Genomic DNA, 27588 nt, shown 5'->3' with positions numbered 1-27588 from the left:
GAGAAACATTGATGTGTGAGAGAAACATGGATCACTTGCTTCTCACATACTCCCAGCCAGGGACCTGGCCTGCAGCCCAAGCATGTGCCCTCACCAGGAATTGTACCAGCGACCTTTCAACCTTTTGGTTCTCACAGCCTAGGACTCAACCTCCTGAGCCACACCAGCCAGGGTGAAAGACTTTACTTTTAAAGGATCTGTTTCCTTAGGAAAATGTGGAGATCACTGTGAAACGGATGCCTTAGAGTTAAGAAAAGGGATTGTTAGCTCTCACTGGCATCTGACATGCAGAGCAACAGACAGACACTTGACTTACAGAACACGCTTGGTGCTCTCCCTGCTGGCGGGCCCCCTCCCCAGCTATTTGCGGCCACACGATGTCAGGACTTCGTCAGAGAGCTCAAGGTGGAATGAGATCGCCAAGAGCCAACTAAGTCTGTGTGGTTCCTTCTACTGAAGAGGAGTTATCCAGAGGTTTCCTGTGTTGGCACGACTCGGCAGCAGCGTGGCTGTCTACTCATCTGAAACCTGGTGCAATTGTAGTTTCTGATGGAGAAACATTTTAAGTTGACACCTGTGACTGAAACATTGGGTATACAGCTTTTAGAAAAGCTAGAAACTAGTAATAGACAAAGTACCTAATTTTTGTTGAAAGAGACTCTGTAAAGAGTTAAAGTTATATAAGCTAGGGAAGTCTGGTAAAAATCATTTGAGTTAAGACTTTCCAGGTAGAGATTTTCATTCTCTCCCTCTCTCTCTTTCTCCCCACCCCCACCCAGATTCAGCAACACATGAAGCCTAAAGTTAAGAGGCAAAAATGTTTAAAAATCACACAAAAGTGAGAAAACAGAAAAGCTAGTAGTGGTAGGAGAAAGTCGTGGAAGACAGGACATTTATCACATTGTTTCCTCGTCTGCTTTTCTCCTTGAACATTTAGGAGCGCTTACCAAATGCTTGCAATACAATATAATTAAGTGTGTGAACGTCATTGTTTTGACCCACCAGGAATTCTGAAAACCGAAATGTCGGGTATATAAAAGCTGGACTGCAGAGGAAAACGTTTGACGTTAAGGTGGCATTGACAACCATGTATCGATCAGATTATACAATGGCACCTGTGACGGTGTCTCCTCGTCTCCCCGCACTTGCACCGGGTTCTCCCTGGCGGGTGGGGTTCCTGGCCGGACGAGTCGCGCGCGCTGTCAGGCTGCTACGCGGGTCTCGGGTCGGTCTGTAAAGAACCTGTGCTCCCGGCGACGCGCTGCCGAGAGGGCTGGTGACACTCGCCGGCGCACGGCCGTCCGCAGCGGCTGGCGCGTTCGGCACGTCGGGGCGCCCCCGCAGGCGGAGCTCCCCCGGGGCGGGCCGTCCTCGCGGGCGCGGGGCCAGCGGCCGTGACATCACTCCCGGACTGGCCGTTGCATCGAAACGGCCGCGTTCCGGTTCCGGCCTGTTGACCGGGAGACGCGAGTACACAGAGGACCGGCGCCCGGCGCTGAGGAGCCTGTGGCGGGCGGAGAGCTGCGGCCGCGGGCGCCATGAGTCAGAAGCATGTGCTGCAAGGTAGGCGCTGGGGCGGGCGCCCCGACGGCTGGCGGCGGGGGCAGGGACGGCGGGGCGGCCCCTCCACCGCGTCTGTCCCCGCAGTGTTCGAGCAGTACCAGAAAGCCCGGACGCAGTTCGTGCAGACGGTGGCGGAGCTGGCGACCAGACCCAAAAACATCGAGACCCTGCAGAACGCCGGTGAGCCCTCACGGAACCCGCGCCGTCCCAGACCTGCGGGGCGCTGCCGCCCGGGCCTCGGCCTTGCTCGCCGCCTCGAGCCTGTAGTCGCCCCGAGTCCGCGGCCCTGCCTCGCCCGTGCCCCGTGTCCCCGGCCGGTCGCCGCCCGCTGTCCCCTGGCCTCTCCTTGCCCCGAGCCCCCGGTCCCCGCCCTCTCACCCCTCGCCTTCCCCCGGCCTCCTTCCCCACCGCGACCCCCGCCGGCCGAGGCTGGGGAGGAGAAGGGCGGGGAAGGGAGGACGGCGTCCCTAACCTCCCCCAGTTCTCCGCGAAGACGCATTCAGACTCTTGCGGGCCTTTGGGAGCGAGTCCGAGAGGAGGGCGCTTCCCGACGCGAGGGAGGGAGGCCCAGCGTCCCTATGTCCGTCTTGGGCGCCGTCAGACAAGTTTCAGGTTGAAAGTCAAAGCCAAAGAAATGGGCTGGACGTTATTTTTACATGAATGGCAATCTACCCTAATCAGACCCATTTTACCCGGGTGCCGGTGCGTGTCACCTTGCCTTTGGGTCACCTTCGACTTGTTCACACCAAAGGCTTCCCAGAGCGGCCGACGTATTGTTTTCCGTTTTGCGTTAGTGAACGAGCAATGATATTCTTGAATATTTTCCAGGAGATTCAAAGTCGGAAACGACCTAGCTTTGAGACATCCTTACGGTCTTCGCATTTCACCCTCAGCTCGAACTCATGAAGACTATAGAGAGATGAAGGGTGTGTGAGTGTGGGTGGGTGTGTTGTGCTTCTCTGGTAACAGGAAGAGAGAGTGGCCCAGGAGCTCTGCGCTCTCCCCCCATCTCCCTCTCTCTCTCATTAAACATGATTCTACCACCATCTGAACTGAAAGTAAGATGGCATTTTATTACTACATTGTCATAGGAAACCTTCAATTTATAGGATGATATTTAAAACATTTAAATTAACATGGAATTAAAAGAAAATGAAGAACCTATCAACAGGGCAAAAATGTTTAGATGTGATATTTACTCTGGGTTTTTTTTTTTTTTAGGGGAATTTCTACTGTACCTAGAATGAATGAATGAATGAATGAGTGAGTGAATGAATATATAGAGATATATAGATATAAAGATAGAGATAGATAATAGCTATAATATAAATATAGATATATAGTCACTGGGAGGGAGTTGGTGTTTGTTCCTTGTATGTTTTCATTTGGGGTCAGGAAATGTATTTACAATAGAGAAAATCTGTTTTATCATAATTTTTTAAAAACTTTTTTTTTAAATTTAGGGGTAATTATATATTCACATGTAGTTGGAAGATATAATACAAAATTCTATATACCTCAAAACTGTAGTATGATATCACAACCTGGATGTTGACATGGATAATTTATTGATTTAGTTCAGGTTTCCCCAGCTTTACTTGTACTTACTTGTGTCTGTATATGTGCTATACAGCTTTATCCTGTGTGTACCCATCACTACCATAGTCAAGATACAAACTTTCATCACCACCAGGATGCCTCCTTGTGTTGCCCTATTATAACCACACCCACCTCCCTCTTGTCCCTAACCCTGGGCAATCACTAATCTGTTTTCCATTTAAAAAATTTTGTCATTTCTATATTTGCTTTGCCACAATTTTCTCATATAACTGACACAAGTATGAAGGTGTAGACTTATTACAGATGAGAATTTTCTTCCTCTAATCTTTTCTTTGCGCACAGCAAGGTACGATAGGCGGCAATGGAATAAACCGAGGCAATGGTAGCACCCGAAAGACTTGTTGTATCCGAAAGACAGGCCAAGATGGAGTCAAAGTAGCTCTCCTGTATGTACAGAAGCAAACACAGGGAGGCTGCCAAATTGAGAAGACAAAGAAATAAGGTCCAAATGAAAGAAAGATCAAAACTCCAATAAAGAAGTAAGCAAAATGGAGATAGCCAACCTATCAATTGCAGTGTTCAAAACACTGGTGATAAGGATGCTTAGAGTTCTGGATGAGTTTGGCAAAAACATAAGGAAAGAAATGGAGGCTACACTAAGTATAACAGAAAAATCCACAGGAAACCAACAGTGAAGGGGAGGAAGTTGGGGTTCAAATCAATGATTTGGAACATAAGGAAGAAATAAACAGTCAACCAGTATGGAATGAAAAAATAAGAATTCAAAATATATGAAAAGAGAATAAGAAGATTCTGGGACATCTCCAAATGTGCCAACACCCAAATCACAGGGATGCCAGAAGGAGAAGAGGTAGAGCAAGAAATTGAAAGCTTATTTGAAAAAATAATGAAAGAAAACTTCCCTAATTTGGTGAAGGAAATAGACATACAAGTCCAGGTAGTACACAGAGTCCCAAACAAGTTGGACCCAAGGAGGACCACACCAAGACACATCATAATTAAATTGCTAAAGGTTAAAGAGAAAAGAGAGAATCTCAAAAGCAGCAAGAGAAAAGCAGATAGCTACCTAAAAGGAGCTATCTCCCAAAGACTATCAGCTGATTTCTCAAAAGAAACTTTGCAGGCAAGAAGGGGCTGGAAAGAAGTATTCAGAGCAGTGAAAAGCAAGGACCTACATCCAAGATTACTCTGTCCAGCAAAGCTATCATTTAGAATGGAAGGGCAGATAAAGTGCTTCCCAGACAAGGTAAAACTAAGGGAGTTCATCATTACCAAGCCATTATTATATAAAAGGGACTTATTTAAGAAAAAGATCAAAACTATGAATGGTAAAATGACAACAAACTCACAACTATCAACAAGTGAATCTAAAATAAAACCAAAAACTAAAAACTAAAACAAGCTAAGCAACAACTAGAACAGGAACAGAATCATGGAAATGGAGATCACGTGGAGGGTTATTGGTGAGGAGGGGAAAGGGGAAGAATGGGGGAAAAAGAACAGGGATTAAGAAGTATAATTGGTAGGTACAAAATAGACAGGGGGATGTTAAGAATAGTATAGGAAATGGAGAAGCCAAGAAACTCATATGCAGGACCCATGGACACCAACTAAGGGGGTGGTATTCCTGGAAGGAATGGGGTTACCGGGTAGAGACGGGCAAAGGGGAAAAACGGGACAGCTTGTAATAGCACAATCAATTATATATACTTAAGAATGATTTAACAACAACAAATAGACTTGTTCAGGGTATTGAGCAGAAGTCTTTCCTACAGTCATGTGAGAGAACACATGACTGTCTGCAGAGCTGATTGGGAGGCAGCTGATGCTTGAGCTGTTGACAACAGCCCAGCTTTTGATGTTTCTTCTCTTGCAAAAACAAAACAAGAAAGGAGGAAGAAAGGAAGGAAGGAAAGAAGGAAGAAAAGAAAGGAGAAAGGAGGGAAGGGAAATAAAAGAATTTAGAACTAATTATCTAAAAGTAAATATTTTGTTATTTCGAAGTCAATAATCTTTTGTGATGCAGTTTCATGTGGATACTTTCTTCTGTATGTGTGTGTGCTTTTATGCATGCGTATATTCCTCAGAGTACTCAGTGCTGGTCACACAATGTTTCATACATACTAACTAATTAAAGCTTATTAGAGCATATTACATTTTTAAAATGCTTATTTTTTAGTTTTCCCCCACCTAGTCCTACTCAATGGCTTTTGTGAATGGACATTTGCAATTTATAAATATTTAGTTTTTGGACAATATACACATAAACTAAAACATTTTTTTAAAGAGGAAAATGGTTGACATATTAAATATTTGATACTGAAAAATAGAAGTAGATAACATTTAAGATACAGAATAACATATTAGTATAATAGCAGCAGGGTTTTTTTTTCTATAAGTGTACAATATAGAATATATTATGGAATTTAATCAGTTCAAACTGTTAGATTAAGTAATCACCAAAGTATAAGTGACTTAAATATGATATTTTAAATAGCCACCTATACTTCTGGTCAAGATGGTGGCGTAGGCAGATATGGCTCGCCTGTTCACACAACCACATCAAAATTACAACTAAAATATAGAAAGACGATCGCTCAGAACTGTCAGAAATTGAGTTGAATGCAGTCTGACAATTACAGAATTAAAGAAACCACATCTATCCAGACATGTAGGAGGGGTGCAGAGGCAGAATGGGCTGGTCCCTCACACATGTGTGGTGGATGAAAATTTGGGAGGGATATCTTGGGATGGAGGAGTCCCAGCCCCACACCAGACCCCCAAGCCCAGGATTCCAGGGCCAGGAAGATAAGTCCCCACAAATTCTGGCTGCAAAAACCAGCTGGGATTGAGTCCAAGGAAGAAACTTCTGGAGCCCCAAGCAGTTCCGCTTAAAGAACCCACACATGGACTCACCTATTCACACTCACTCCCTCTGAGCTCCAGCACCAGGGTAGCAGTTTGAAAGGCATCAGTGGCGCAGAGGGAGAAACTGAGGTATCTGGCATCAAGGCGAGTAGAGGCCATTGTCCCTTTTCTAAACCTTCCCTGCACAGAGCCAACAAGCTGGTGCCATATCTGAGACTCCATCAACCTAGTTAACACTGTTTGACCTGCCTTGGAGATCCCCAGAGATTCTACCCCACCCAACTTGCCCACCCAAGTTGCTTTTCCATATGAATGGCTCATGTTTCACAACCTCCTAAATCCAAACAAACAAGCAGCAGCTGGCCTCAGGGAGCCCCTGGCATAACACTGATTCACAGCTTGGTTTAGGAATCTACAAGCTCAGCACAAGTAGCAGCCATCTCAGATTGCTGTATAGCTGAGGAAGGGTGGCCCTGGGGCAAAACACAGATGGGAGCTGACCTTGGCCTGTATTACCTGGGAAATCCCCAGGCCAGCACACCCAGTGGACAGCTACAGGCCGTGTCACACCATCCACCATCCAGAGTGGAGAGCACCACCACTCTGCCCCTGCACTGCTGGTCCTCCACAGAAGGCAGAGGCTGGTGGCCAGTGGTCACAGCCAATCCTTGGAGCTGACTGGCCTGGGTAAGTCCCTCCCAATGTTCTGCCAACAGTAACCAAAGGTCACCTGCAAGAGGAGGGTGTACTCAGCCTACACAAAGTACCCAGCCTGGGTGATAGGGAAGGCTATGCCACAGGACCCTACAGAACACCTACTACATTAGGCCACACTACCAACATGTTGAGTCAAAACAGCTTTACTTAATACATAGAAACAAGGGAGGCTGCCAAAATGAGGAGATAAAGAAATATGGCTCAAATGAAAGAAGAAAACTCCAGAAAAAGAGCTAAACGAAATGGAGATAAGCAGTCTATCAAATGCAGAGCTCAAAACACTGGTTATAAGGATGTTTAAGGAACTTAGTAAGGACACCTCAGCAGCATAAAAAATGTCCAGTCAGAAACGAAGGATGCACTAATTGAAATAAAGAACAATTTATAGGGAAACAACAGTAGAGTGGATAAAGCCAAGAATCAAGTCAATGTTTTGGAACATAAGGAAGCAAAAAACAACCAATCAGAAAAAGAAGAAGAAAAAAGAATCCAAAAAAAATGATGATAGTATAAGCAGCCACTGGGACAACTTCAAGAGGTCAAACATTTGCATCATAGGGATGCCAGGAGAAGGAGAGAAAGAGCAAGAAATTGGAAATCTATTTGAAAACTTCCCTAATTTGGTGAAGAAAATAGACATGCAAGTCCAGGAAGCACAGAGAGTCCCAAACAAGATGGATGCAAAGAGGCCCACGCCAAGGCACATCATAATTAAAATGCCAAAGGTTAAAGCTAAAGAGAGGATCTTAAAAGCAGCAAGAGAAAAGAAGTGAGTTGCCTACAGTGGAGTTCCCATAAAACTTAGGGAACATGTCAGGTGATTTCTCAAAAGAAAATTTGCAGGCTAGAAAGGATTGGCAAGAAATGTTCAAAGTCATGAAAAGCAGGGACCTACAGCGAGGATTGCTCTATTCAGCAGAGCTATCATTTAGAGAATCAAAGGGCAGATAAAGAGCTTCCCAGGCAAGAAAAAACTAAAGGAGTTCATCATTACTAAGCCTTTATTATATGAAATTTTTAAGGGACTTATTTAAAAATAAACAAAGTCAAAACTATGGACAATAAAATGGCAAAAAATACAGATCAACAACTGAATCCAAAAAACAAATGAAGCAAACATGAACAGAGACAGAATCATGGATACAGAGAATATTTTGTTGGTTGCCAGATGGGAGGGAACTGTGGGGAATGGGTGAAGGAGGTGAGACGATTAAGAAGTACAGATAGGTAGTTACAGAATAGTCTTGGGGATGTATAGAGTACAGTATAGGAAGTGGAGTAGCCAAAGAACTTAGACACACAACTCATGGACATGAACAGTGGTGTAGGAACTGCCTGAGGGAGTGGGGGATATTGGGTAGAGGCAGGGCAAAGGGGGAAAAATCAGGACAACTGTAATAGCATAATCAATAAAATATAATTTATAAATAAATAGCCACCTATAGTCTGGCTTATAAAGAAATGGGATGCAAATGAAACATAACAATTTTTAAAGTTATCTGCAATTGACTAATATCTTGACAGAACACTAAGATTTTCCTTTTCCTGAGAAATTTATTTTAACATATTTCATGTTTTCTAGATTCAGGCACTTCTTTAGTTATTTTAAACAGAGACAGATAATGAATATCCTAATGTATTTATTCCTTTAATTAAAAAATAACCTGTAACCTTTGTTATGAAAACTTTTCTGAATAGTCAATGAAACATTCAAGTGGTTTATTCTCTTTTTAAATCACCCAGATTTTAAAATGCTTTTCAGTGAGCCGCTATATGTATCATCAATTATATATTCTCATCATACTTTTTTTTTCAGTCATGTGACTAATTTTGATAAATACCTGGAGACTTGAGGGAGACGGAGTTGTATTTAGGGTTGAACTGGCTTCAGAGCTCTTTGAAGAACTCCTTTAAAGCATGTAGGGAAACCTGTGTAAAAGCCACTGGGAGCTGAGACCCAAGAGAGTACCTCAGAGAGTTGTTGGACTGAGACCCTGCCAGGATCAAGGAAGGTGCAGAGGAGGCTTCATCAGCACCCACAGCCCGGTGACTGACTGCCTTTTCTCCCGGGCTCTTTGAGAACAGATGAGGTAGAGCACAGAGAAGGGGGAGGCACTTGATAAGTTGATTAATTGATGTGAATGCATACTCAACACTTCTCTTTGTTTTTCACTTAATCACACTTTATGTGAAAGATTTTCTTCCGTGTTCTTTGGGGGCAGAACTTTGGGATTTCTACTGAGTAGATGTACTGACTGAGGAGAAATGCAGGGCCACACCTTTGGAAAAAATTCGGCCTGGCCTTGTGGTGGGTGGGGCAGCCCATCTGGACACAACTCAGATTTCACTAATTTCCAAAGTAAATAATGATTTGGTTTTGCCATTTTCCCCATGTTTTCTATCAAAAGGGTAGCTCAACTTAAAAGTTATTGTTATTCAAGTTCTGTTAAAAGTCTAGGTGAAAACAAGTAACGTTTGTGTTTGTGTGTATGTATGCATGTGTCTCCAGAGGAAATGACCTCTATCCATTTCCCACATATTCGGTCTCTCTGTCAAGTTAGAATTACTATTAGATTATGTACATTTACTAGATTATATTAGTTTGTCCTAGAAATGTCTTTGTAGAGAATTAGTCTAATAATATGCCCTCTTTTTTAATTTTTAAATTGAGGTCTTATTTTAAAAATAGACAATTTTCCTATAGCTTCTTTTAATCTGTCATTGAAGATACTGTCCATTATGTTATTAAGTGTTTTTAATATAAAGATACATACTCTCTTTTATTCAACCACTCTTTATTAACTATTATATGTCAAGCTAGTCCTTGGTATGAAATTTCAGGAAAAAGCATTGTTCTTATTTTCTTTCAGAGTATTTCCCCTTTTACTTCTGCCACCATGAATCTCAGCGCTATGTTCAGAGCTCAACTGAAGCAACTGTCCCTAACCTATGTTTCTAATAAAATTGCCCCCCATATCCACCACATAGCTCTTAATAATCATCTTTGTATACATGTGTTTTAGAGTAAACTATTGTCAAAGAATTTAGAGTAGCTAGAGTATGAATAAAGTAAAAGTTAATTCTACCTGAATATATGGTTTTGAACTGACTGCCTTCCAAAATCTTCCTCTTCAAATATTGCCCATGAAGTGTCTTGGGGCAGACAGTCCTTTTGGAACTGTCCTATTTATTCTCTGTATATTAATGTTCACAGTTTGTTCATTCATCATTTAATAAACATTGAGTGTCCAAGTGCCAGATGAACGCTCAGATGGTGTTCAAGCAAAAATAGAAAGGCCTTAAGGAGCTTATTTGCTAAGGGAAAGATATATCCATAAATAAAATACCATTTGATAAGTGTCTGAAGATAGACATATGGAGGGTACCTAACTCCAGCTTTGGGAGTCAAGGGTACTGTTTACAGGAGATTTATAGGAGGAGATCCCAGGAGTTAGCCAGACCAAGAAGGCGGGGGGAGTGCATTCAAGTAGAGGGAAATTATGTGTTAAGACACAGAGACAAGAGAAAATGTATGTTCTTGTTAGAAAGCAAATGTTTAGGTATGGCTGGAGCTTCTCGGGATGGTAAAGCAAGGGAGAGAAAAGTTAGTGGCCAGAGAGGAAGGACCTCATCTGAAGTTTGGATTTACCCTGAAATTGATAGAAAGCCACTGAAGAGTTTTAATTAGAGGAATGTTGGGACCGATTTTGTGTTTTAAAAAAGATGATTTTCGCACTAGTGTGAAGAGATGGAGGGGATTAAGACAGGACCAGGAGACCAGGTATCTATTTTTGCTTAGCAGTCACGCTGGATAAGAGATGTGCAGGACCGGTGACTTAGTGGAAGGGGGCAGGAGCGGGGGCAGTGGCAAGTAAGGAGGAAGATGAGTTCACGATGCCTCCCAGGCTTCTGGTTGTTTAGGCACATTAACGCCATTCATTCCTGGAGAAAGAGAGTACAAAAGGCAGAGGAAATGGTCATTCCACTCTAACAGTGTTGAGGTTGTAGTGTGTCTGGGCTATCTTTGTGCCAGTGGCTGTGGTAAGCAATTTGGAGTTACAGAGCTCTGAAGCCCAGGAGAGAGATCTTAGTTGGCAGTAACGGTTTAGATATGTGGAGCACACATGCTCATTTGAAAACTGTAGTAAAAGCTCATTTTTCTATTTCTTTACATAAGCATAACATGTAAGTTCCAATCATTTTACCTAAAGTATATGTAAATCAAAGTTGCTATAACATGTAAATTCTACATGCTCACTCAGTTCAAATCTCCCATACATATATGTTGGCTGCTGTGATCTAGGTAAGAATCAGACAGTTTCACTGGGAGAACGAATGGAATTTCAGTTTAATACACTAATCATGGAAGACAGCTACAGTAATGTTAATGTCAGCTCAGCAGATTCTACCCTTTGGTATGCATTCAAAACCTGACAATAAGCCCGTTTTCACTGATAAATGGTAAAGTCTATATAAGTATATTTTAAATAAGTAAATAAATACATACTGTGCTTCCTTACCCTCTTAGAAGAGTTGCTAGCTTGTTTAGTGAGTCAGGTCTCAGTCATGGTCCCACCTCCTCTTACCTCTCCCCACTCAGAAATGATGTATCAGGCCATGGCCAGGTGGCTCAGTTGGTTGGAGCATTGTCCCATATACCAAAAAGGTGGTAGGTTCGACTCCTGGTCAGGGCACATACGTAGGTTGTGGGTTTGATCCCCATTCAGGGTGTATACAGGAGGCAACTGATTGATGTTTTTCTCTCACAGCAAAGTTTCTCTCTCTCTCTCCCTTCCTCCCTCCCACCCTCTTCCTTTCTCCCTCTTTCCCTTTCTCTCTCTAAAATCAATAAATCATGTATCCTCGGGTGAGGATTTAAAAAAATGATGTATCAGGTGTGATAGACCTTCACTTATAAACAACTGAGTTAACAGTGAATCACCTAACAAAATTCAGAAGCTATTAACTATAGTATTAACTATAATGAGAATAATTTTAAAAGGAGAAAATTATTTTTATCATAATATAAAAAGACTATCATATATTTTGTGATTCTTTCTGACCCTTTAAATAAATTATAAGACTCAATGTGTTGTAAAGGATATAATATCTAAAATCATCGCTGGCGGGTGTGGCTTAATGGATTGAGTGCTGGCCTGTGAACGTAAAGGTCACTGGTTCAATTCCCAGTCAGGACACATGCCTGGGTTACAGGCCAGGCCTCCAGCTGGGAGCATGTGAGAGACAATCTATTGATCTATTGTTCATACACTGATGTCTGTTTCCCTCCCTTTCTTGCTCCCTTTCTCTCTCTATAAATAAATATATCTTATATATATATATATATAAAATATGAAAATGAGTAATTTTTTGTCTTTCGAAATGTTTGACATTTCCTTCCTAATTTATATATGCTTTTAGCATGCAAAATCAAAATAATTATGCCTGTGTTGCATTGAAAGGAATTAAAAGAAAAAGCTGTGATTATTTTGAGGCTATTTTACAATCTCCTCCATCTGATTATTAGTTTCTTTTTTTAAAAAGATTTTTATTGTTTATTTTTAGAGACGGGGGAAAGGGAAGGGAAAAAAAGGGAAACATTAACATGTGGTTTACCTTGCACACGCCCCCTACTGGGGACCTGACCTACAACCCAGGCATGTGCCCTGATTGGGAATCAAACCAGCAACCCTTTGGTTCACAGGCCAACACTCAATCCACTGAGCCACAACAGCCAGAGCTGATTATTAGCTTCTTGAGAGCAGAAGCTGCCTTAACTCTTATGTGTAGTTCACTCCTTGCCACTTGGTAAACCCTGATCTGTTTTTTGAATAAATGTTGATTGTGGAGGATCAGCATAACTGGATTGCAATGTATGTATTAGCAGTGATGTCTCGAGTATGGCACTGGAAGAAGAAAAATAGAAAAGGAACTCAAAGCTAAAAGGAACTCAAAGCTATGAGGGAGAATTGTAAAGACTTATCCTAGAAGTCAAATTTCAAAAATAGTTTTATGCTATTTTATTGGTTTGTATAGACTAAATTGTTTTATAGATATTAGAGTATAATGTATGAATTATTTTTAATATTAGACATTAGATCGATCTTGTTGGCTCCTTCAGTGGAGACCCCAATGAGGTCATTAGCAGCTTCCTAGAGACCTTGTGTATCTGATATTATAGCAACTATTCAGACTGCTGTAATTTATGGACTCTAAATTTTCATGCATTCACTCATCCAGAATCAATCACTATGGATCCCTAATGGACAAGCAGGTAAGGGAAAAATTTCTTTTTATGTTATATATATGTTATGTTTTCTGTCTCCCCTCTTCTCCTCCTCTCCCTTCCTCCCCAACTCAGTTTCTCTTGCATCATCATCTGTATTTTTAGGACAAATGTGTAATTAAATAATAAAGTCTCCATGCTTTATCTGTCTAAGAGATTTAAAAAAAAATGTCTTTGGGGACTAATGATTATAAAGTACTAAGAGGCAATTTATGGACTAGAAATTTGGGGCAGTATTTTCTCTAATAAGAATACTCTTATTTAAACAAAGATATTTTATTTCTTTTTATTGAATTTATTGTGGTTACAATGGTTCAAAAAATTATATAGGCTTCAAGGGTACAATTCTGTAATGCATCATCTGTATATTGTATTGTGTGTTCACTATCCAAAGTCTAGTCTCCTTCCGTCACCATTTATCCCCCATTTTTCCTCTCTACCTGCCCCTACCACCCAAACAAACATATTTTAAATGGAAACTTTAGCTGTTACTTTTGTAAGTTCAAAGATTTAAAATTTTTCAAAATCCTCATTGTGCTACTGCCTGAACTAATGAGTATAGAAAAAGTATGAGAGAGCAGAGGTTTCCATGTAGAAGCATAACTTGGATACTGAATACAGGAATAGAAGGAAAGGAGTTGTGTGTCATTTTATTGACATTATTTTTCCTGGGCCAGATGCAATAGAAAAGTGGAGCAGAAAATATACAAATTAGAAAATTCGTTTGAGTATATGGACAAGTGAAATACCTTTGGAGGGAAGGGTAAAATAGTTTACTGCTAAAATTGCAAACTGAATTCTTCCAAAATTAGGGACTTTTGGTATATTAGCTAAATACTATAACTAAAAATAAGCACATAATTAAGTTAAATATTATAGACATAGATAGATGAATTCATCAAATTCTTAACATAAAAGTTCAAAATTCTTGAGATTTTAATTACAAATATCTAGGCTGAATGACCCAGTGTGGATTGATTTTTGGATTATATTTCAAAAGACAAAAAGCCACTGTCTTCACATAAATTTACCAAATGAGAAGAAAAAAGGAAATAACAGAACCATCAGGAAAAAAATATGAACCATACATTATTTTTTCTGTTTTTAAAATTGTGATTATTTTAAAACTATTCTAAGCATACTATACTTTATATTTTTGGCCTCTTTAATGTATTGATTATGAAACTTGAAATATATGTTAACAAATTTAGGTTTTCTTTTTTCTTTTATTTTTTAAAAACATCTTTTAAATTTATTTTGAGAGAGAGAGGAAGGGAGGGAGTAAGAGAGTGAGAGAAACATCAGTGTAAGAGAGAAACACCAAGTGATTGCCTCTCACGTGCACCCCTACCCGGGCAGGCCTGCAACCCAGGCTTGAGCCCTGACTGGGAATCGAATCAGGGACCTTTGGATTTGTGGAATGATAACTGAGCCACACCAGTCAGGGCAGCTTTTCTTTTTTAAACGGTGCATATTTATTATCAAAAATGTAAAGTTATATTCAACAACAACTTAACAATCAAATTAAAAATGGGAAAGGGACTTGAATAGACATTTCAATAAAGAAGATATACAAAAGGCCAATAAGCACATAAAAAGACATTCACCATCATTAATGCTAGGGAAATAAAAATCAAAATGACAATGAGATATCACTTCACACCTATTAGGATAGGTATTCTTTTTAAAAAAAAAAATCATGGAAAGTAAATGTTGGTGAGGATGTGGAGACATTTGAGCCCTTCCACTTTGCTAGGGGGAATATAAAATGGTGAAGCTTCTGCAGAAAACAGTTGAACAGTTTTTAGATAGTGGTGGTGATTACACATCATTGGAAATGTGCTTAGTGCCACTAAATTGTACACTAAAAATGGTTCAAATGGTAATTTTTATGTTATGTGTATTTAATGACAATAAAGAAACAAACAAAAAAAAATCAAGTAATCAGGTGAACTACAAAGAAGAGATTGACAATTGTTTTAAACCCAACTTTGTAGAAGAAACCCATGTTAATACTGGCTAGTAATTCTAATACCTTACTCTGTGCTTGAAACATTTTGTTGTGAGATATTTCAGAAATGTCGTTTGGAAAAAAGTATAGATAATCACATAAGCAACACTTCCGAGCACGGACATGTGGAATGGTTGCGCAGGAGCTACGGCCTCAGCGCGCAGGAGTGCTCGGTCCGTGTGCTGACCAGCCTGTGTGGGGTTGAAAATCACAGCTGTGGCCTCGTATAAGATGACCTGACCAAGCCAACTTAGACATAAACGTGACCACTAAATGAAATTGGAAACTATGAAAAAAAGCCACAGGCCGTGTCATTAAATGTATCTGAGATAAGAATAATTATATATTGTTTTTGTTATTTGGTAGTACTATTTATCATACTTTAGTCCAATCCTAAAAGTTGTTGTAAATGTTTTTCTTTTATTCTATTTCAAATGTTTCTGGATATAACATTTTTTTAAAAAAATTGGTAACATGCTTTTAGAGATCACTATAAAAGATGTAGTAACATCAGTTGAATAGCCTGCTATAAATTACATCAAGTTTAGAAAGTCAAGGGACACTTCGTTTCAGTTTGAACTGCATCATTACCTTTCTTGTAACCTTAGACCAATACACCCACCATCATTAAAGCACAAATAGCAGTTAACTATTTTACAGATTTTCCAGTAATGCAAAGTTAATTAAAGAGTTGGAATATCCAATAAGATAACTAAAATGCAATTATTTGTCTCCCTTCGCCTACTTCCTCAATTTTTAATACATATTATTTATTTAGTAGTTATCAATAAGAATTTCAGAATTTCTTTTTTAAAAAGATTGTATTTATTTATTTTAGAGAGAGGGGAAGGTAGGGAAAAAGAGAGGGAGAGAAACATCAACTGCAAGCGCCTCAACCAGGGACCAAACCCTCAACCCAGGCATGTGCCCTGACCGGGAATCAAACCAGCAACATTTCAATTGTTGAGCTGATGTCCAACCAATTGAGCCACACCGGTCAGGGCAAGAATGTCAGAATTTCTAACCGAGCTCTACCATTTATTAGATGTGTGACAATTTTTTAACCTTTCTCAACCTCAATTTCCTCATCTGTAAAATAAACATAATAATAGGGCCCACATCATAGGTTTGTTATGAGAGGTCACTAAATTAATAATATGGAAAACAAATTCTTTTTTTTTTTATTTTTTATTTTTTATTTTTTTTTATTAATTTATTTACTTTTTAAATACATTTGTCTCTGCCTTCCCCCCCCCTTTCCCTTGCCCCCTCCCACCTTCCCTCCCTCAGCTCTTCCCCTTTGGTTTTGTCCATGAGTCCTTGCTATATGTTCCTTGACTTTCCCCTTCCCTTCCCTTTCCCTGCCCCCCTCTTCCCTCTTGTCTCTGTTGATTTCTTTTCCTTTCAGTGTTGCTGGCCATATTTGCCTTGCTTCTTTGCATTGTTGGTTAGGTTCCGCTTATAGGTGAGATCATATGGTATTTGTCTTTCGCCCCCTGGCTTATTTCGCTTAGCATGATGCTCTCCAGTTCCATCCATGCTGTTGCGAAGTTTAGTACTTCTTTTTTTCTTTCTGCTACGTAGTATTCCATTGTGTATATGTACCATAATTTTTTGATCCAATCATCTACTGATGGGCATTTAGGTTGCTTCCAACACTTGGCTATTGTAAATTGTGCTGCTATGAACATTGGGGTGCATAGGTTCTTTTGTATTGGCGTTTTGGTGTTCTCAGGGTATAGTCCCAGCAGGGGAATCGCTGGATCAAAAGGCAGTTCCATTTTCAGCTTTCTGAGGAAATTCCACACTGCTTTCCATAGTGGCTGCACCAGTCTGCATTCCCACCAACAGTGGACTAGAGTTCCCTTTTCTCCACAGCCTCGCCAGCACCTGTTGTTTGTGGATCTGTTTATGATGGCCATTCTGACCGGTGTGAGGTGGTACCTCATGGTGGTTTTGATCTGCATTTCTCTAATGGCTAGTGATGCAGAGCATCCTTTCAAATGCCTCTGGGCCCTCTGTATCTCCTCCTTAGAAAAGCATCTGCCCAGGTCCTTTGCCCATTTTTTGATTGGATCGTTTGTCTTCTTGGAGTAAAGTCGAGTGAGTTCTTTGTATATCTTGGAGATCAAACCTCTATCTGATGTATCATTAGCAAATATATTTTCCCAAATGGTTGGCTCCCTTTTCATTTTGCTGATGTTTTCTTTAGCCGTGCAGAAGCTTCTTATTTTGATGAGGTCCCACTTGTTTATTCTTTCCTTTATGTCCCTTGCTTTAGGAGACATATCAGTGAAAAAATTGCTGCGTGGGATATCTGAGAGTTTCCTGCCAATGTTCTCCTCTAGGACTTTGATGGTGTTGCGACTTATATTTAAGTCTTTTATCCATCTTGAGTTTATTTTTGTGTATGGTGTCAGCTGATGATCCAATTTCAATTTTTTGCATGTAGCCATCCAGCTCTCCCAACACCATTTGTTGAAGAGGCTGTTATTGCTCCATTTTATGCTTCTGCCCCCTTTGTCAAATATTAGATGTCCATAGAGACCTGGGCTTATTTCTGGGCTTTCTATTCTGTTCCACTGGTCTATGGGTCTGTTCTTGTGCCAGTACCAGATTGTTTTGAGTATAGTGGCTTTGTAGTAGAGTTTGATGTCCGGTATTGTGATCCCTCCTACTTTGTGTTTCTTTCTCAAAATTGCTGCAGCTATTCGAGGTCGTTTATGGTTCCATATAAATTTTTGAAATGTCTGTTCTATTTCTGTGAAATACGTCATTGGTATCTTAATAGGGATTGCGTTGAATCTATAAATTGCTTTTGGTAGTATGGACATTTTAAGGATATTAATTCTTCCAATCCATGAGCACGGTATATGCTTCCATTTATTTGTGTCTTCCTTAATTTCTTTTTTCAATGTTGTATAGTTTTCTGCATACAGGTCTTTTGTGTCTTTGGTTAAATTTATCCCTAGGTACTTTATCTTTTTCGTGCTATATCGAATGGTATATTTTTCCTGATTTCTTCTTCTTCTATTGCATTGCTGGTGTACAATAACGCCTTTGATTTCTGAATGTTGACTTTGTATCCTGCTGTTTTGCCAAATTCACTTATTAGGTTGAGGAGTTTTTTGGTAGAGTCTACAGGGTTCTCTATGTACACTATCATGTCATCTGCAAACAATGATAGTTTTACTTCCTCCTTTCCTATTTGGATGCCTTTTATCTCTTTCTCTTGTCTGACCGCTGTGGCTAGGACTTCCAATACGATGTTGAAAAGAAGCGGTGAGAGCGGACATCCTTGTCGTGTTCCCGATCTTAGTGGGAAAGCTTTCAGTTTTTGCCCGTTGAGTATGATATTGGCTGTAGGTTTTTCATATATGGCCTTTATTACGTTGAGGAATGCCCCATTGATTCCCATTTTGCTGAGTGTTTTGATCATAAATGGGTGCTGTACCTTGTCAAATGCTTTTTCTGCATCTATCGAGATGATCATGTGGTTTTTGTCTTTTCTTTGATTTATGTGGTGTATCACGTTTACTGATTTGCGTATATTGAACCATCCCTGCATCCCTGGGATGAATCCCACTTGATCGTGATGGATAATCTTTTGAATGTATTGCTGGATGCGATTTGCCAATATTTTGTTGAGGATTTTAGCATCTATGTTCATCAGCGAAATTGGCCTGTAGTTTTCTTTCTTTGTAGGGTCTTTATCTGGTTTGGGGATCAGGGTGATGCTGGCCTCATAGAAGGAGTCTGGCAGTCTTCCCTCCTCTTGGATTTTTTGGAATAGTCTGAGAAGGACAGGGGTTAGCTCTTCCTTAAATGTTTTGTAAAATTCTCCTGGGAAACCGTCTGGCCCTGGACTTTTGTGTGCTGGGAGTTTCTTGATTACTGCTTCAATTTCCCCAACTGTTATCGGTCTGTTCAAGCTTTCTGTTTCTTCCTCCTTCAGTGTTGGAAGATTATACTTTTCTAAAAATTTGTCCATTTCATCCAGATTTTCAAATTTCTTGGCATATAATTGTTCATAATAGTTTCTGATGATCATTTGTATTTCTGTGGTATCAGTTGTTATTTCTCCTCTTTCATTTCTGATATTGTTAATTTGGGTCCTCTCCCTTTTATTCTTGATGAGTCTGCTTAAAGGTTTGTCCACTTTATGAATCTTTTCAAAGAACCAGCTTCTGGATTGGTTGATCCTCTGAATTGTTCTTTTTGTCTCTATGTCATTCAGTTCTGCTCTAATCTTGACTATTTCCTTCCTTCTACTTGCTCTGGGATTTATTTGTTGTTGTTTCTCCAGTTCTTCAAGTTGTAGTGTTAGGTCTTTTATTTGAAATGTTTCTATCTTTTTAAGGTAAGCCTGTATTGCTATGAACTTCCCTCTCAGGACCGCCTTTGCTGTGTCCCATAGGTTTTGGACAGTTGTCTGTTCATTTTCATTTGTTTCCAGAAATTTTTTGATTTCTTCTCTTATCTCATTATTGACCCATTCATTGTTTAAAAGTGTACTGTTCAGTCTCCATGAGTTTCCAAGTTTTTGAAGTTTCTCTTTGAGTTTGATTTCGAGTTTCAAGGCCTTGTGGTCTGAGAAAAAGTTTGGTATTATTTCAATTTTCCTGAATTTGCTGAGGCTTGCTTTGTGTCCTATCATGTGGTCTATCTTTGAAAAACTGCCATGAGCATTTGAAAAGAATGTGTATTTTTCTTCTTTGGGATGTAAGGTTCTATATATGTCAGTTAAGTCTCTTTGATTCAGTGTTTCATTCAGCTCCACGATATGTTTATTAATGTTTTGTTTGGAAGATCTGTTCATTTTGGACAGTGGGGTGTTGAAATCCCCTACTATCAGTGTGTTGCTATCTATATCTTTTTTGAAGTCATCCAACAATTTCCTTATAAACTTGGGGGCTCCTATATTGGGAGCATATAAGTTTACAATATTGATGTCTTCTTGATAGATTCTTCCTTTAAGGAAAACAAATTCTTAAAACAATGCATGCATGTAAGTGCTCCATAAGTATAAGCTACTTTTTTAATTGTTGTGAGAATGAGATACCTACTATGTATTCAACTCTAAAATGAATATTACGAGAGCTGATAATATGATATACTTTTTTATATCAGAGAATTTATTTATTTGGAGATAATGCCAGAAATCTGATTTGCAGCCCTTCATGAATGCAGCCCTGGACAAATGGCACTCTAAGTTTCCCTGGCTCTGAGTTTGATCCTGATAAAATATCTGTAATAAACTCATTTGGAATGAGGAAAGTCTCAAGTGTTGTAATCAGAGGGGGAAAAAAAAAGAGAGACTTCATGGGGAGGAAAAGATCTGAACTGAGCCCTGAAGGATAGGATTTGCAAACGGGGTAAGGCAGGTCGGGGCGGGGGGAGGGGCAATCTAGCCCCTCCCACCTCCATGTGCTAGGCATCATACTGCGTGCTTCACAGGCCTTCTTTACATTTGTCACGACAGCCCTGTCTGGTCACATAGCTAGTATTTGCCAGCTCAGGGATTTAAACTCTTCTCTAAACCCAAAGCTGTGCTTATTTCCACACTATGCTGCTTTGATAATTATAGGTTGTATTATTCTGTGTCTTGGCCAGTTATAGACTTCTAAATATTCCATTAGTTTGCAGTGGCTAATTTTTTGTTTTTGCTGATTTTCCCCTTCATTTTCTTATTTGCACATGTGCTAAATTGTATGCTTGTTTTTTAATTTAAATTTTGCTGATTCTGTTCCTTCATACTTTATCTCAGGTGTAATGTCTTTGCTGAGGCCTCTTCTTCTGGATGTGGTCCCAACAATTCAACAGACTGCTGTTTTGGCTCTTGGGAGACTGGCTAATTATAATGATGACCTAGCCGAAGCAGTTGTGAAGGGGGACATCCTTCCACAGCTTGTCTATTCATTGGCAGAACAGAATGTAAGAATTTTTTAAAAATAAGTTATGATTTTGACTTAGAAATTTTGATAGTTTGGGTACAATTGCAAGGTTATCGGCCTTAGAGTTATTAAGATGTTAACATACCTTTAATTGTCTCAATTGAACGCAGTATCATCAGGGCATTCTACTTTGAGGCTGGCATGCAGCTTTTTTCCATTATTGTATTAACAGATTTAAAAATGTGATGGAGGTATACATAAAGCAGTATTTCTGGGCATGAGAGCCCTAAAATGATAGAATTAGTCTTAGGTATATAAAGCACTAAGCAAACAAAAACCTGTTTATAGAAATCTTTATATAAAGGTGAAATTTGGTTGATGGCAACTGTAGGAGATTGCTGTAGAGGAAGAGGGAGAGAAGCATCCACAAGGAAGGAGGTTGTGTTTAATGGAAGGTTTGATAAAGCATTTACCAAGTATGCGAGCGTGTCAGGCCTTTTAAGGGTCACCTAAGAAAACCTCCCTCTCTGTTTCTCCTTCTGTCTGGTTCCATTCTATGTTTCTGTACAGCACCACCTAACTCTACCTAACAGTAGGTAAGGACCTTCCTTTAGGTAGGGTCTTGGACTGTTCATTCCATTCTGCTAGTTTATCATACCTAGGAATATATCTTTCTGGAGAAATCTTTAAGATTATATGCCTATTCATGTAGCCCAAGGACAATCTGATTAAAAATGGGCCAAAAATGTTTGGAACAGCATGGCAATTTTCTCAGTAAGTTAAACATAATTACTATATGACCTGGAACTTCTACTCCTAGTTATGCTTCCAAAAGCATTGAAAATAGGTGTTCAAACAGAACTTATACACAAATGTTCATAGCAATATTATTCACAGCAGCCAAAAGAATTACAGGATAAACAAAATGTTATATGTCCATACAGTGGAATATTATCAACCATAAAAGAGATCAAGCAATGATACATGCTACAACATGGATGAACCTTGAAAACATTATGGTAAGAGAAAGAAGCCAGACACAAAGGCTACATATTATCTGATTCCATAGCTATGAAGTGTCCAGAATATACAAATCCAGAGAGACAGAAGCAGATTAATGGTTGCCCGGGGCTGGGTGAGAGGGGAATGAGGTGTTCCAGCATATTTTTATCAACCCAACAAGGAACCCCATTAACACATACGTCAGTTGTTAACATACAACTCTTTGGGTTCCTTGTTGGGTTGATAAAAATACTCTGGAACTACAGCTCTGACTGGTGTAGCTCAGTTGGCCGGGCGTTGACCTGCCAAGGGAAAGGCCCCAGTTTCCATTCCCAGCTAGGGCACGTGCTTGGGTTGCAGACCTGGTCGCTGGTTGGGGCACTTGCAAGATCAATGTTTCTCTTTCACAGTGACATTTCCCTCTCTTTCTACCTCCCTCCCCTTCTCTTAAAATAAAGTAAAATCGTTAAAAAAATATTCTGGAACTTACAAAGGTAGTTACACAACATTTTGAATGCACTAAATGCTACTGAATTGTATACTTCAGAATGGTTAAAATGGTAAATTTTATGTTATGTGTATTTACCAGCATTTAAAAAAGTAAACACAAATACTTTTGTTGAAAAATTTGCCTCATTTTTATAAATTGCAGAGTCCTTCACTAGTGACTGTTTATCTCTACAAGGAGTCACCGAAATTTTATTTTTCTTGTAGGTATTCCTTCTATCATCAAATACTGTTAGACTTTATTCTTCCTGGACTCTTAATTTCTTCCTGTGAGGACAGTGTGCATTTTGGTGTCCCACATGGAAGGTTCTTCTGGTTTGTTTTTTTTTTTAAAGAGGGTTCTTAATAGAAGTTTTCTGTGTGAATGATGTCCATTAGTTATGAAGACACAGAAAGTATTAAGGCAGAAAAGTGTTGAGAAAGTGAGAATGTGAAGCATTATTCACAAGCTTCTGTCTCCTTCACCTAACAGTCATTTTATTAATTTCTCACAGGAGATTTATGAGGTACAAAGTCCTTTTCCCTTTTTGTTTTTTTAAAGGAAATTCCTCTGGTGAGAAATGGGAGAGAAGAGAGGAATTTGAGGAAGGAGAAATTAGGAGAAAGGGGGAATGAGATCAGAAAGTAGGAATTATTGGCACTGTAGTTTGTAGTGACTATTAATACCCAATATATTATGAATTTGAAAATTCTACAATATTAAAAGTCAAATTAGCTTAAGGGAATGATAAGAAATGTATCGCCGTTATTTTTCCACAATTATAAGAAAATATGTGCAAAGCTACTTTTAAACTCTGTTCTCATTTTTACAATACATTCGTAGCAATTTGGTTACTGACATATAAAATTAAAATGTATGCCCTGGCTGGTGTGGCTCAGCAGGTTGAATGCTCTCCTACAAAGCAGAGGGTCACTGGTTTGATTTCCCATCAGGCACAACATGCCTGGGTTGCAGACCAGGTCCTTGGCAGGGGATGCTTGAGAGGCAGCCACACATTGCTGTTTCTCTCCCTCTCTTTCCCTCTCTCTAAAAATAAATGAATAAAATCTTTAAAAAATTTAAAAAGTTAAATTTTACAACAAATATTTTAGTATCTACATGTTACATTTAAGAAACTAAAGAAATAAATTAAAACATCATTACTTAGTATTTCTTATATTATCAATATATACCAGGTTTTGAGATTTAATGTTAAAAATATACTTGATGTATTTTCTCTCCCCTATACATATTTTTGTATCTTAATATTTTAGCCTAAGTAAATAGAATGCTTTTGAAGCAGGTGCTATGACTTCTGGTTGCTTTTTAGTAGTCACTGCATGAAAATAGAAACATGATCTAAAATATGGGACTAACTGGGTTCTATTAATAAAAAGAAGAAAGAGTAAGGAGACCATTACTGTGTCATTAGGTGAACCATAAAACCACAGGGAGAGTCACAGCTAAATACTTTCTAAACATTTAATTTTCTTAGCAATATGAAGAAAGTCATGTTTCAGTCTTTATTTCTTAATCTAATAAAATTTATATGTAGAAAATATTATAAATGTGAAACATTACTTAACATTCACATAATGGTAAGCCATTTGTATTTACCTTTTTAAAAAAGTACTTCTAAAATGGGATATATATCGCATCCCATTGTTTGGCTAGTTTCTTTGCCAGTAAAAATTTTAAAATGTATCATGAATGTTTTGCCTTTATGTTTATTCAGGGATTGATAAATGCATCTCGAAACATGGTTGTATTTCAGGATGGCTTAGAACACCAGACAGATTAGCTGAGACCATGAAAGGCCTGCCAGGCTTAGAGACTGAGGGCAAGTAAAGGAAACAAGTTTGTCAGTTGACAGGTTAGTTGTACATGCTGACAATCCGAGTTCCTGTGGGTCAAATGCCTTTACTTTAATGCAGATACATAAAAATCCCATTATTTTATGAATTTGTAGGATATACATTTTGCAAGAAATATTTTATTTTATAAAGGCATGTTTTAGAATAAAATATTTGAAATGTAATATAAGACATTGTTTTTATTTAGTTGCAGAACAAAAGCAATAGAAATACCAAAAAATAAAAATGATATTGCAGGATGTTTTTCTTTTCTATTCAAAAGCTGTTGAGCTTTATTATATTAATGTTATTTTTACATTGGTTTTGGTCTTTTTTAACTTTTTGTTATATAATGCTCACTCACTTTGAATTTTATCTATTTTATCCTTGCAGCGTTTCTACAAGAAAGCAGCTGCCTTTGTGTTACGAGCAGTTGGTAAACACTCTCCTCAACTAGCTCAGGCAATAGTTGATTGTGGTGCACTGGATACGCTGGTGATATGCTTGGAAGATTTTGACCCTGGAGTTAAAGAGGCTGTAACCTGGGCACTTGGAAATATTGCAAGACATAATGCAGGTAATGGAGCATATATTAAAATAGAATTATTAAAGTTTATATTTATTAGGCAAATCTGTCTTCGCTTAGTAAAGCATAGGTGAGCTTTTAATGATGTTTCTATACATTATGGGAGATAAGCTTTGAATGGTGCCTAAGTTGTTTGAATTACAAATTCAAACACATACACACACACACAATCTCTACATTCCAATCTTTATCTTAGCAGAAGAGAAATTTGTAGGTGGAAAGTGGGGTGCGGCAGGAAATGGGGCACATGAGATATTAGTTCTCAAATTCTTAAATTCCCAAATTCTCATTTAAGAAATGATTTTAGTTTGTCGCCCTTCAGAGTACATTGAGTCTTTATATATTACCCTTACTCATAATACAGGGTATTCCAAATCCGCGAGGGGCTGTATCATATGAATGAGTAATGTTAAAAAGACATGGACATGACTTTCTAGAACATGTTTATACTCAGCCTGTACGGGGCAGGAAGAAGAAAGAGAAAGACCACCTTCTCTTAGAAACTGACAATTCGGTGCCTAGACCTCTTTTGTGGAGGTCGTGCTGACACACCTGACTAGTTAAAAATACATAAGGAACAAAACTGCTATCATATGAACAAATAATACAACAAGAATATGCAGTTTAACAAACACATGTAAAAATGATCAACTTTGCTAGTAATCAAGAACTGTATATTAAAATATTAGTGCAGAGATCTTTCCCTACCTATTATTATTTGGAGGACAAAAGGGTAAAGCAGAAATAGAACCAAGTGGTTAAGAGCACTGTGGCGTTAGGACAGACTTTGAGTCTAAGTTCTACCACTTAGTTGCTATGTGACATTGGATATGACTTTTAAACTTTTTGAACCTTAACTTCCTCATCTGCAAAAAGAGGGTAACTCCTTCAGAGTTACCTCAAGGATTTGCTGTAGGATGTGCAAAGGAGCTCCCTCAGAGGTTTGTTATGAGGATGATGAGATAATACATGTGAAGCACTTAGAACAGTGGTTGGCACATGGTCAATATTCAAAAAATGAACGGCATTAGTATTAATGCTGAAGGTTAGAATGGACTTGATAATGTTTATGCCCTTTGGTGGAGGCACTACAAATTGTATAAACTTGTGGGAAGTTGTTTGGTAAAACTAATCTAAGTCACAAAATAGTTTATGATTCCTCTAAAAAGCCTGCTTTGGGAATCATAGAGAAAAAATTCCACAATGAAAAACTGTATCCATGCAAATGTTATTGTAGCATTATTATTATTATTCTTTTTAATTTGGAAATGAACAAAAGTATTTTTAAAACTGGTTTTGGGGACAATGGCTGGGTAGATACTTGAGGGTTTTCCAAAGAGAATTATGTGTCGCTCTTTAGACTTCGTAAAGCGCCCTGGCAAGGTGGGAGCAGGTGCCGACCACATCTCAGGCCCAACTTCTCCTCCTGCTTCTGCTTCTTGCCCACCACACCTAGGTTCTAGTCCTTCCACATGCTCTTGTGCAGCTTGATGGGGTTTTTCATTCATCTCATGCATGGCACATACATAGTCACTGGGATCCTTAAAGCTAGGGAAGCCATAGTCCCTGGTCTTAGCCTCAAGGAAGGATGGGAAATGGCTGAAGACACAGGCCAAGATGTCATCCTCCACCCCGTGCCCAGGTTTCCACAGAAGATCTGGAAGACATCCGCATCCCACTCCAGTAGGCTGGGGTCTCCCCAGCCACTCCCAGCTGCCTGTTGAATGAGAGAGAATCCATTAAGTAAACTGCCATTATTTAACCTCTGAATTCCTGCCAAATATTTGAGGTTTTTTGATATGACAAATAATACCTTTGCCTGAACCTGAGCCCCTGCCCCTCCCTCTGGAAGTTGTGTGAGGCTGGCTGTGCCAGCTACACATCCCTGAGCTCCGGTCCTTGCTTTTGGGACCTGGCCCCCGTGGCCTGGGCTGCTCCCTGGCCTCATGGCCGCTGAGGTCCCAGAGCCTCTGGGTGAGGACAGGATGAAAGGAAAGCCAGAGAAATGGAAAATAGAATCTTGAAACTATGTATTGTGCTTTAGGCTGCTTAAAAGGCATTTATTTTAACATGTATATTATACAGGGTCTGGCAGAAGTAAGGCCTGCTTGTGGGTGGTTGGTAGGGTATGTGAGTGTCTCCCACAAGATGGACAGCAAGTTGAACATTTCACCTAAAATGTCATAAAATGTGCTTGAGTGTGATATTGTTACATTACAGAATTACATGCTTATGATTTTGTAATAAAAAGGGGCGTTATTTGTGCTGGAGCCTGTTTGGGTCTGCATGACCATCTCTCGTTACCTATAATTTAAAATGTGTTACTTTTATAGCTGTTATTCTTGGACACCCAAGTAAATTGGCCTGTGTATTCAAAAGATGTTTCTTCCTGACAAGTAAAATGATTACGATAAAGTTATACCTTTATCTAAGTAAACATTCACATTTCTATATATTAAAGGATGCTGTTTAGCTGGAGATCTCATTTTAAAAGTGTTTTTTATATATACAATATAATGTACCTTTTAATTTTGTATAAAGTTTTAAAAATATTTAAAAAATACTGATACTGTAAGATGAATGGAATTTAAAAATCAACATTATTAGCGCAACATTCATGTTAATGTTTACTCATGTAAATAGTATAAAATACTGTGTAATTAGTGTGGTTGGTCCATTTTTGGTACTTTAATTTTCTCTGTTATTGTAAACCATGCATAAAATGCTTGCCGATTGAGAA

The 27588-nt window shown here is 39.1% G+C and overlaps 1 protein-coding gene across 3 annotated transcripts in view; it reads left to right on the top strand.

The window, feature by feature from the left end:
- The first annotated feature begins 1520 nt into the window (after window positions 1-1520).
- LOC129086956 (sperm-associated antigen 6) overlaps window positions 1521-27588 on the top strand; it is a 49038-nt gene continuing 22970 nt past the window's right edge. For all 3 annotated transcript variants that reach the window (XM_054593714.1, XM_054593721.1, XM_054593706.1), the window contains exons 1-4: window positions 1521-1563; window positions 1648-1743; window positions 20794-20960; window positions 24656-24839. In XM_054593714.1, the coding sequence (XP_054449689.1) occupies window positions 1539-1563; window positions 1648-1743; window positions 20794-20960; window positions 24656-24839 (472 nt within the window). In that variant the 5' untranslated portion in view covers window positions 1521-1538. The remainder of the gene's footprint in view (window positions 1564-1647; window positions 1744-20793; window positions 20961-24655; window positions 24840-27588) is intronic.

This window comes from Pteronotus mesoamericanus, unplaced genomic scaffold (assembly GCF_021234165.1).
Source record: "Pteronotus mesoamericanus isolate MK-2021 breed Mesoamerican mustached bat unplaced genomic scaffold, CSHL_Meso_final contig_130, whole genome shotgun sequence".
NCBI classification, from domain to species: domain Eukaryota; kingdom Metazoa; phylum Chordata; class Mammalia; order Chiroptera; family Mormoopidae; genus Pteronotus; species Pteronotus mesoamericanus.
This window is presented reverse-complemented; position numbering and strand designations above follow the sequence as displayed.